The sequence below is a fragment of the Enhydra lutris genome, unplaced genomic scaffold (assembly GCF_002288905.1).
Source record: "Enhydra lutris kenyoni isolate GAN:26980312 unplaced genomic scaffold, ASM228890v2 scaffoldscaffold60, whole genome shotgun sequence".
NCBI classification, from domain to species: domain Eukaryota; kingdom Metazoa; phylum Chordata; class Mammalia; order Carnivora; family Mustelidae; genus Enhydra; species Enhydra lutris.
Window position 1 is genome coordinate 7,044,678 of NW_019154144.1, and position 12,624 is coordinate 7,057,301.

Genomic DNA, 12,624 nt, shown 5'->3' on the forward strand with positions numbered 1-12,624 from the left:
ACTTCTCAAGCCAATTTAAGTAAAAACAGAATGATGTGTTTGTTATATAGTTTGTTATATATAGTTATCTCATTAGGGTAAGAATAAGGAATTGGAAAGGTATAAGGAAACAACTTTACTTTCTCTGCTACTTCCTATATGGTTGCTTTATTCTTTTGTGTATAGACTCATGTCTGCGAACAAAACAAGGCTGCTTATAGTTTCTGTTTTAAATAATTTTCTAATTCAGGAGCCCAAAAAGTACTAGATATTGTTTCTCAGATCTTGCTCCAAGTGCTCAGAAAAGAGAAATAACTGGGCAAGTATCTATCCATGGTCCAATTAGCTATAAGCAAGAAAAAAAGGTCATCAAGTAGAAATGTCAGGGGTAGTTCTAATAGAAGGGGAGATACAGCCTAACTAAGCATGTATCTTACTTAAGATAGATTTTTTTTTAATGTGCTAGAAGGCAATACTTATCAGCAATGAATCACTTTGAACTTTTGAGTATTTATTTGCAGGCCAAGTTTAAAAAAATATTAGTAAAATTTGTTAGTTTTTTAATTTTTCCGAAGAATTTAAAATCCTGAGAGGAACTTTAGATTTTTTATATTTATAGTTCATTGTAAAGTACATAGTGCTTACATTTTTAATATTTGTAAGTGCTTAAAAGGTCATTTATTTTTGTATTTTTTAGAGTAATCTACAAATTATTGGCTTCTAAAAGTGAAAGTATTTGGGTTCAAGCTCTGAAGGTTCTGGGATACTTTCTGAAGCATTTAGGTCACAAGTAAGTTGATGTTTTTCAAAATAATGAATTGTGGAAATACCCGTTGAAATTGTATTTTTAGTAGTTTCAAAGCTAACGGAACATGAAATTTGATTTGAATAATCTTACAGCAGAAAATAATAGCTTCCTGTTGTAAAAGTTGTAAAACTGTTTTATGAAAGAATGTTTATTAACAATAGGTTATAGAAAAATTAATAATTTAAGTAATATAGTTTCTTTTTATTTGTTTGCTGGAAAATACTGTTCATTTAAAGGATGTAAGAAAATATTTCATCAACTAAAACAAAAACACTTTTGGTTATAATCTTGATCAAAACTTTCCTAACAGGGAATACCATGTATATGAGAGTAGCTCTTTTGCTTACATGCTAAGTCAGTATTTTATTATTTGTATTTTTTTCTAGTATTGAGGCTTATTATTTTTGTGATTTAAAGATCCTAGAATATTTCTTTTTTCCCCAAAGCCCCGAATTTAGATACTCCTAAATGTCACTTTCTGATATAAGGAATGTTTTTCATACTGTGTTATCCAGTACAAATTTATTCTTTTTAAAATTCATTTTCTGTACAAATGAACCCAAGAAAGTATCATTTAATTATCGCTAGATGGGGTTCCTCTCAAAACCTCACTGTTGCCATTTCTTTTTGGTGCTTAGATTTATGAAGAGTTTATTGATAACACTGATGAAAACTACACAAGATCTAGATAAGACATCTGTAACATGCTAAATAGTTTGAAAGAGTAGATATGCTTTTTATTTTGGTTCCAAATCAATAGTCAAGTAAGGGAGAATAGACATACTACAAATATAGGAAATAGTTCAACAAAACCTACATTGTAGGAAAACAATTATGCATATATGAGGAACTGTAAATGTACTGGTTGTTTGATTACTGAGTGAGAAGCACATGTACTTTTAAAATTAAGAGAGAGGGATTACTCATGTAACTTTGGTTAAGTAAAAGAAATTGACTTGGAGAAATTAAATAAAGGATTCTAATCCCAGATGCAAAAGCTATTAAGAAAGTACATTTAAAAATATAACAATGTGGAAAAGATAAGCCTAAGTAACCTGCAGATAAAAACACTCACTGGAAAAATAGTGTTACAGAGTACATAATAATTGCAATTAGAAATTTTACTGTAAGTTTAAAATGTAAGGAATGAATTGCTTCTGAGGAAGGATTACTACTAAGCAGATGGTGTAACACAGAAGCATTGGATCATGGACTAACAAAACTTTGGAGGGAAGTTTCTATTTTTGTTGAAGAAAAAAAATTTATACAAATAAAAATGAAATCAGAGGAAGCCTAAAGGAAGATAAATTGTGTGGTTGGCAGAGTGAGATACACAGAAGATAAAAATGAAAACAAAATGATTAATATGTATGGATGGAAATATAAGAGTTCAGAAGGATCAAAGAGAAAATGATTGATATAGAAGGCACAGAAATTCCAATAATGGTATAAATCGAGTTTCCAAATAAAAGCAGAACAATGGGACTAAAAAATATTTAAGGCTATAATTCTGTGAAGTCCTAATAAAAGATTTTGCTGTCCATATTAAAAACGTCATGTTGTGTACCAGAGAGAATTTTCCTAGAATGGTCAGTTCAAAATTAAACTATTGTGTTTAAATGTAAGTCAAGAATCTTTTGTTCAGCAGTGTGAAAATAAGAGGAAAATTTGAGTTGGGCGTTGGACTTTTCTGTAACATTTTTCAATAAAGAAAACATAGAGCAACACCCATAGGATATTGAAGTGAAGAAAATGGGAGCCAAAGTATCATTTTAGTAAAAAGAATGCTGCCAAACAATTTTTAACCATACAAGGAATTATTTTTCTGAATAATTATTGAGAAAATTTCTGGGGACAAAGTTCAGCCAATCAGGATGACTGGGAAGACTATAGCTAAGTACTACTGGTGAACACTGAATGAATTTAACAGTAAAACTAAGCCTGAAACAAACATTTGAATTAGAGTGACAGACCAGAATTTACTTTTATATGCCTTATTAATGTAGAAATGCTACAGTTATAATGAATTGGGAAAGGACTGAAGAAAGACAGAAAGTAGAGTAAATCCAAAGAGTCAGAGGTTATCCATAAGAAGTTGACAAATGATGTATTAGAAACACAGGCTTACTGACTAAGATTTGATGGCACAGGGGAGATGAAAAATTAAGAGTAAATATATTGAATTTATCGTTGCTCATAATGGGAAAATACACTTGCTAAACACATAGAAGACTTCTTATTCCTTTATAGCTACAGAGTAAGAAATTTGGCAAAATTATAATGCTTTCAAGATATTAATAAGTATAAATAAACCAAAGAATAATACATGTAATGGAATCTTTAAAAATCTATGAAAGTTGGAAGCATAATGTAAAATATGACTCTAATGCCAAACATCTGCCATGAAGATAAATGTAAAAGTTTTTCTAAATCACCTATTTTAAGAAAAAAGAAAAACAGTTCATCACAGTAATAAAATGCAGATCTATATGCAAGAAACATACTGAAATAAAGTGATTTAGAAAGGCTAAAAATTAAAGGATACTTAACGGTTATACCACATATATACAAATGAAAAAAGCAGGAATCATGATCTTAGCATTGGACAAATTAAAAGTCAAACCAGAAGGCAATAAATACCATAAAGAAGGACACATAATGTTAAAGGGTGAAACTTTCATGAAAAGGAAATTTAGGAGAATTAGTACAATTACCATTAATTTAAAACATTAAAACAAATTTTAATTCACCTTAGTTCATAAAAATCAAAGGGGAAAGTAATATAAATAATAAGATAAATCTGATTAATATAGTTTGAAGTCTGTATCATGTTAATAAAATAACTCAGTGCCATGGAATATTTATGAAAATTTGACATGGCATTGTAGACATCAAAGAAAAATTCTAAAATGTAAAAATAAAACAGAGAAGGTTCTCTTATTAACATACAGTAAAGTTAGAAAATAGGAACAAAATCAGAAACCAAAGTTTCTTCTACCTAGAAAGTTAAAATTAATTGAATAACTTTTGTGTCAAAGAGAAGATGCACACAAATTACAGAATTTTTTTCAGGATTTTATTTTATTTTTCATCATGGTAAGTGTACACTTTAATCCCATCCCTTATTTTCCCCATCCCCCCTCATCCACCATCCCTCTGGTAACTATCAGTTTATCTTCTGTAGTGTAGAGTCTTGGTTTGTCTCTCTCTCTCTCTCTCTCTCTTTTTTTTCCCCTTTGCTTGTTTCTTAAATTCCACATATAAGTGAGATCATACGGTATTTGTCTTTCTCTTACTTGCTTTGCATTATACTCTCTAGCTCTATCCATGTTATTGCAAATAGCAAGATTTCATTTTTAATGGCCTAATAATATTCCTTTGTGTGTGTCTATAAAGATAAAATTTTTGTCAATTCATCTGTCAGTGGACACTGCGCTGCTTCTATAGTTTGTCTATTGTAAATAATGAACATAGAGGTGCATGCATCCCTCTGAATTCATGTTTTGTATTTTGGGGGTAAATACCCAGCAGTGCAATTCCTGGATCGTAGTATAGTTCTGTTTTCAAATTTTTGAGGAACTTCCATGCTCTTTTCTACAGTGACTGCACCAGTGTGCATTCCCATCAACATTGCAAGAGCATTCCTTTTTCCTCCACATTCTCACCAATACTTGTTTCTTATGTTTTGATTTTAGCCTTCTGATAGATGTGAGGAGATACCTCATTGTAGTTTTGATTTGCATTTCCCTGATAATGAGTGATATTAACATCTTTTCAAGTGTGTGTTGGCCATCTGCATGTCTTCTTTAGAGAATTGTCCATTCATGTCTTCTGCCCATTTTTTAAAAAAGATTTATTTATTTGACAGACAGACATCACAAGTAGGCAGAGTGGCAGGCAGAGAGAGGGGAGGGGGGAATCAGATGCCCTGCTGAGCAGAGAGCCCAGTGCAGGGCTCAATCCCAGGACTCTGAGATCATGACCTGAGCCCAAGGCAGAGGCTTAACCCACTGAGCCACCCAGGTGCCCACTTCTGCCCATTTTTAATTGGATTATTTGTTTTTTAGGTTGAGTCGTATCAGTTCTTTATATATTTTTGATACTATCCCTTTATCGGGTATGTCATTTGCAAATATCTTATCCCATTCTATGGGTTGCCTTTTAGTGTTGATTGTTTCCTTTGCTGTGCAGAAACTTTGGATTTTGATTTGGTCCCAGTGGTTTATTTTTGCTTTTATTTCCCTTGCCTCAGGAGACATATCTAGAAAAATGTTATTATGGCTGATGTGCTCTGTTCTAGCAATTTCATGGTTTCATGTCTCACACTTAGGTCTTTAATCAATTTCAACTTTGTTTTTGTGTATGATGAAAAAGTGGTCCAGTTTCATTCTTTTGCCTATGGCTGTCCAGTTTTTCTAACACCATTTGTTGAAAAATCTGTCAGTTTCCCATTGTGTATTCAGTCCTTCTTTGTTGATTACAGAATCAATGTAAAGAAATTTGTTGCATTCCTATGCATTAAGAATGAAGTAGCAAAAAGTGAAATTAACAAAGCAATTCCATTTACAAATTTTTTTCTGGATGCAGAACTGTGAGATTTTATTTAATATTTTCCTGAATCTGTATTTGGAATATTTTCTTCCATTCTCTATTGGTGGTTCAAATTACTTTATTTTTAAATTTTTTTTATTGTGTTATATTAGTCATGATACAGTACATCATTAGTTTTTGATGTAGTGCTCCATGATTCATTGTTAGCATATAATTTACAGTTGCACCAGAAACAATAAAGTATCTAGGAATAAAACTTAACTGGAGAGGTGAAAGACCTGCTACCCTGAAAACTATAAAACACTGATGAAAGAAATTCAAGAATATGCAAAGAAATGGGAACACATTCCATACTCACGAGTTGGGAAAGCAATATTGTTAAAATGTCTGTATTACCCCAGGATGCCTGGGTGGCTAAGTCTGTTAAGCCGCTGCCTTCAGCTCAGGCCATGATCCCAGTGTCCTGGGATCGAGTCCTGCATTGGGCTCCTTGCTCAGCAGGGAGCCTGCTTCTCTCTCCACCTCTGTCTGTTGCTCTGCCTGGCTTGCGCATTAACTCTTTCTCTCTCTCTCTCTCTCTCTCTCTCTCTGACAAATAAATAAATAAAATATTTTAAAAATATATTAAAAAATAATGTCTGTATTACCCAAAGCAATCTACAGATTTAATGCAATTGCTATCAAAATAGCAAAGGCATTTTTCACAGAAGTAGAACAAATAATCCTAAAATTTATATGGAATCACAAAAGATTAGACTCCAAATGGACAAAGTTGTCTTGAAAAAGAACAAAACTGGAGGTATTAAATTCCAGATTTCAAGTTTGATTACAAGGTAGTAGTAATTAAACCAGTATAATACTGGCATGAAAATAGATACACAGATCAGTAGAACACAATGGAAAGCTCAAAAAAAGCTCAAAAATTATATGGACACACTGCAGAATTAAAAACAAAACAAAACAAAACAAAAAAACTTCAAAAACCTATGAGCTATAGCCAAAGTGCCTAAGGGAAATATCCATAGTTATAGAGCAATAAAAAGAAAATACAAAAAAAAAAAAATTAAAATGTGTAAGTTAGGAAAAGAATAACCAAATAAATGGAAGGTAGGAATTAATGATTCAGGACACAAAGAATCATTTAAAAAACTGTTTTTTTAAAAACTCACGATATAGATGGATAAGTCATCATTAAGCAACTCAAGAAAGGGCAAAAGTGTGAATGTACAAAATTACAATTTCCACAAGTAATATACAAACAGAAAATTAAAAGAATTTAACATAATTTTGCCCAACTTTTCCTAGAAATTGATAAGCTAACCTAGTAGAAAAAAGGAAAAGAATATGAATAAATGGTCAGCTCATAGAGGAGAATATGCATGGAACATAAACATTTGAAAGGAATGGAGTCCTACTAGAATAAGAGAAATATAAGGACACTAGGTCCTCAGTTGGTTAAGCACCTACCTTTGGCACAGGTCAGGTTTCCAGAGTCCTGGGATCCATTCCCCCATCTAGCTCTTTGCTCAGTGGGGAGCCTGCTTCTCCCTCTGCCTGCTGCTTCTCCTGCTTGTGCTCTTTCTCTCTCTGAGAACTAAATAAAATCTTAAGGAAAGAGGGAAATCTAATCTGAAACTAAAGTAAGACATCAGTATATTAGATTGGATGTGGGGGGAGCAAGCATTCTTATACATTGCTAACTGGAGCATAAGTTACTATAGTCCTATTTGGAATGCAGTGTTAATTTTGATCAGTGTCTGTCAGAAATATAAATACATATACTTTTTAACCCAGCAATTTATTGCTTATACCCATTTGAAAACATGACCCTTCAGAGTTATTCATTGTTCTGCTGTTTAAAATCGGAAAGGTTAGGAGAAATCTTAAATTTCCATTAATAGAGAATTTGTTAAATCATGTATCGTTCATTCATTAAATAGAATGTCAGCAGTTGTAAAACAAAACTATTGAGATAAGTCTTAGTTATGTTGATATCACAATCACATTGTTGCATGATTAAAAACAAATAGTATATATAGATGAATATGTACTGGATGTAGTTTTGTATAAAAAAGAGGATATAAAAATATAGTACTTACTATATTACATTAAAATCTAGAAGCATATGTAAGAAACAAACTTAAGAACAGTGGCTCCTAGGGGCGCCTAGGTAGCTCAGTTGGTTAAGCCTTTGCCTTTGATTTAGGTCATGATGTCAGGCTCCTGAGATGGATCCCCACTTTGGGTTCGTTCCCCAGCAGGGAGCCTGCTTCTCCCTCTCCCTTTATTGTTCACTCTGCTTGTGCTCTCTCACTCTCTCTGATAAATAAATAAAATCTTAAAAAAACAAAACAAAACAAAACAAAAAAACAGTGGTTCCTAATGGGGAGTTGGTGGAAATGATGGTGAATGTGGATCAATTTAATCTTTTAGGCATGTGAATATTAATAACATTGTTTAGGAAAAAAACATGCAAATATTTAAAAAAACAAGCAACTTAAAATCTTGGGAGAATTTTCATTCATTATTTTATTGATAGAGTTGAACTGAATAAAATCAATGACTGATTAGTTAAAATGAGTTGTTCTTGATTGGTGCAGTCATGGAGTAAAAGGACTAAGGTAACACTGAAATTAAGTGTTTTCTTAACTACTTAGCTACACAGGGAATTAAGTCCAAATGATTTCTATCAATGTGATTATAAAATTAAATCTAAATGTAAAATATAACATTTAAAACAAAGCATGTATTACTTGATGGTTAATAGGGATAATGGTTAGTAAAATACATGTAATTCATTGCCTTTCAATTTGGACTGCATAGGTTTAGATCCTGGCTTAGTCACACATTTTCTGAATAGTTTTGAAAACATCCTTGAGCCTCAGTTTTTATTCCATAAATGAGTAAAACCATACTGCTTCGCTCACTGAGTTTTAAAGATAAATGATAAAGTAGACATAAAATGGTTAATCACAGTATATTGCAATATGATAATTTAAATTGTTAGCAAAAAGGTAATAGGTACAATTTAACATGTAATTCTGATAAAAGCAGAACATACCCTCAATAAGATATTTATCTTCAATATAAAATTTAAGTATGACATACTAGCAGCATTCAGATCAGTGAGATAAGTTTTTCTCTAAAATTATTACTATTATTGTTAAAGATTTGAAAAAAAAATTAGGGAAGAGGAAATAGGTAGTATTTATGAAGGGTTTGAGTATATACCTAAAAGCTTAAGAAAATCATCTCTAAAATTTTAAGAAATGAGATATCACCCAAACTTAGTGTCTCATTTGTGTATAGAGCAATTATCTAGCAGGAAATCTTAGACGAGTCCACAGATGAAGCTACACTGAAGTCTGGTGGATTGGTCCCTCGTAACACCTAGTTTATAATTTCTATCAAGTGTCTGGAATACAGGTTGTTAAATCCGTACACTTTAATTGTCAGCTGAACTAGAGATAGGTTTGAAATCTGTCACTAAAATTGAGAAGTCTGTTCCAAATAGTATATACAGCTACTCTTCCTTCCTGGGGATGGAACTTAAATCTCCTCTGCGAAGTGTGAGATGGACTTACTCACTTGCTTACAAAGGATATTGAAACCTGGCAGTGATTTTCAATATTGATTAGGGCTAACATCAACAGTCATACAGCATCCTGAGGCCATGTATTTCCTGATACGATGTGATGAAAAAGACACTTCATCTCTGTGGTATTCTTCTATAAGAAAAATAACTCAAGCCTAGTCCAGAGAAAGCATCATACATCCCAGATTGAGGGATATTGTACAAAACACTTGACCAGTACCCTTCAAAACTGTTGAAGGGCATGAAAAACAAAGAGTGGGAAACTGCTACATACCAGAGGAGTTTAAGGAGAGATGATGACTAAATTCGAGGTAGTATTCTGGATTGGATCCTGAACAGAAAAAGGACATTAGGGGAAACTAGTAAAATATGAACAAAAAGGGTGAGCCTGGTGGGGGGTATTATGGAGGGCACATATAGCATGGAGCACTGGGTGTGTTGCATAAACAGTGAATTCTGGAACACTGAAAAGAATAAAATTAAATTTAAGAAAAAGTCTATAGTATAGTCAATAATACTGTACCTGTGTTGATTTCTTAATTTTGACATATGTCTCATGATGAGATAATATATTAACACATAGGGAAGCTGGGTGAGTAATATATGAGAACTATCTGTACTATATTTTTAACTTTTCTGTAAATCTTTAAAACTTCCAAAATAAAAAGGTACGTAAGAATGAGAAACATAGGTTACCTGGGTGGCTCAGTTGGTTAAGCATTCCAACTCTTGATTTCAGCTCAGGTCATGATCTCAGGGTCATGAAAACAAGCCCCACATCAGGCTCTATGCTCAGCAGGGAGTCTTCTTAAGATTCTCTCTCTCCCTCTGCCCCCATCCCAAAAGACTGAGAACCATAACTTGGATGTATGCTTGAGGAGAAAGCCAAACTATTCTTTCATGGAAGTAGTATTACAGTTATCCTCAGAACAGAATCTAACAAATGATTCAGATAGATGATCAAAATGCCTAAATGACTGTACTATGATACAGTTATGATCATTTTAGCATCTATAAATTTTTTATTAACATATAATGTATTATTTTTTTCAGGGACACAGGTCTGTGATTCCTCAGTTTTACACAATTCGCAATGCTCCCCATAGCACATACACTCCCCAGTGTCTATCACCCAGCCACTCTATCACCCCCACTCCATTCCACTCCACTCCACTCCACTCCACTCCACTCCACTCCAGCAACCCTCTCTTTGTTTCCCGAGATTATGAGTTTCTTATAGTTTTTTTTTTCCCATCTGGTTTTGTCTTGTTTCATTTTTTCTTCTCTTCCCCTATGATCCTCTGCCTTGTTTTTCAAATTATACATATTAGTGAGATCATATAATAATTGTCTTTCTCTGATTGACTTATTTTGCTTAGCATAATATCCTTTAGTTCCAACCATGTCATTGCAAATGGCAAGATTTTGGTGGGTTTTTTGATGGCTGCATAATATTCCAGTGTATGTATATGTATGTATGCATCTATATACCTATGTACATATATACATATGTGTGTATATATACACAGATATATGCACACACACATATACACGCACTAACACACACATTCCAACACACACACACACCCACCCACACACACACACCCCATCTTCTTTATCCATTCATCTGTTGATGGACATCTAGGCTCTTTCCATAGTTTGGCTATTGTGGACATTGCTGCTACTAAACATTGGGGTGCAGCTGCCGCTTTGGATCACTACATTTTTATCTTTGGGATAAATATCTAGTAGTACACTTGCTGGGTCATAGTATAGCTCTATTTTCAACTTTTTGAGAAACCTCCATACTGTTTTCCTCAGTGGCTGCACCAGCTTGCATTCCCACCAACAGTGTAGGAGGGTTCCCCTTTCTCTGCATCCTTGCCAATATCTGTCATTTCCTGACTTGTTAATTTTAGCCATTCTGACTTGTGTGAGGTGGTACTCACTGTGGTTTTGATTTGTATTTTCCTGATGTTGAGCATTTTTTCATGTGTATATTGGCCATATGGATGGCTTCTTTGCAGAAATCTCTGTTTATGTCTTTTACCCATTTCTTGATTGGATTGATTGCTCCTTGGGTGTTGAGTTTAACAAGTTCTTTATAGATTTTAGATACTAGCCCTTTATCTGATATGTCATTTGCAAATATCATCTCCCATTCTGTCAGTTGTCTTTTGGTTTTGTCGACTGTTTCCTTTGCTGTGCAAAAGCTTTTGATCTTGAAGTCCTAAGAGTTCATTTTTGGCCCTTGCTTCCTTGCCCTTGGTGATGTTTCTAGAAAGAAGTTGTTGTGGTTGAGATCAAAGAGGTTGCTGCCTGTGTTTTCCTCTAGGATTTTGATGGTCTCCCGTCTCACATTTAGGTCTTTCATCTATTTTGAGTCCATTTTTGTATGTGGTATAAGGAAATGGTCCAGTTTCATTCTTTTGCATGTGGCCGTCCAATTTTTCCAACACCATTTGTTGAAGAGCCTATCTTTTGTCCATTGGGTGTTCTTTCCTGCTTTGTCAAATATTAATTGACCATGGACTTCCATTTCTGGGCATTCTATTCTGTTCCATTGATCTGTGTGTCTGTTTTTATGCCAGAAACATACTGTCTTGATGATTACAGCTTTGTAATAGAGCATGAAATCTGGAATTGTGATACCACCAGCTTTGATTTTCTTTTTAAACATTCCTCTGGCTATCTTGGGTATTTTCTGGTTGCACACAAATTTTAGGATTATTTGTTCCATTTCTTTGAAAAAAATTGATGGTATTTTGATAGGGATTGCATTAAATGTGTAGATTGCTTTAGGTAGCATAGACATTTTCACAATATTTGTTCTTCCAATCCATGAACATTGAACATTTTTCCATTTCTTTGTGTCTTCCTCAATTTTTTTTCATGAGTACTTTATAGTTCTCTGAGTACAGATTCTTTGCCTCTTTGGTTAGGTTTATTCCTAGGTATCTTATGCTTTTGGGTGCAATTGTAAATGGGATTGACTTCTTAATTTCTCTTTCTTCTGTCTTGCTGTTGGTGTATAGAAATGCAACTGATTTCTGTGCATTGATTTTATATCCTGACACTTTACTGAATTCCTGTATGAGTTCTAGCATATTTGGAGTGGAGTCTTTTGGCTTTTCCACATAAAGTATCATATCATCTGCAAATACTGAGAGTTTGACTTCTTTGTTGATTCAAATGCCTTCTATTTCTTTTTGTTGTCCGATTGCTGAGGCTAGGACTTCTAGTACTATGTTGAATAGCAGTGGTGATAGTGGACATCCCTGCCTTGTTCCTGACCTTAGGGGAAAAGCTCCCAGTTTTTCCCCATTGAGAATGATATTTGCAGTGGGTTTTTCATAGATGGCTTTGATGATATTGAGGTATGTACCCTCTATCCCTACACTTTGAAGAGTTTTGATCAGGAAAGGATGCTGAACTTTGTCAAATGCTTTTTCAGCATCTGTTGAGAGTATCATGTGGTTCTTGTTCTTTCTTTTATTAATGTGTTGTATCACACTGATTGATTTGCAGATGTTGAACCAAGCTTGCAGCCCAGGAATAAATCCCACTTGGTTATGGTGAATAATCCTTTTAATGTACTGTTGAATCCTATTGGCTAGTATTTTGGTGAGAATGTTCGCATCTGTGTTCATCAAGGATATTGGTCTGTAATTCTCTTTTGATGGGATCTTTG

General features: G+C 33.7%; 1 protein-coding gene across 4 annotated transcripts in view; it reads left to right on the forward strand.

The window, feature by feature from the left end:
* The window catches only part of LOC111158523 (neurobeachin), a 672,328-nt gene that overhangs the window by 168,034 nt on the left and 491,670 nt on the right, over positions 1 to 12,624 (forward strand). For all 4 annotated transcript variants that reach the window (XM_022520602.1, XM_022520603.1, XM_022520605.1 and 1 more), the window contains exon 17: positions 677 to 769. In XM_022520602.1, the coding sequence (XP_022376310.1) occupies positions 677 to 769 (93 nt within the window). The remainder of the gene's footprint in view (positions 1 to 676; positions 770 to 12,624) is intronic.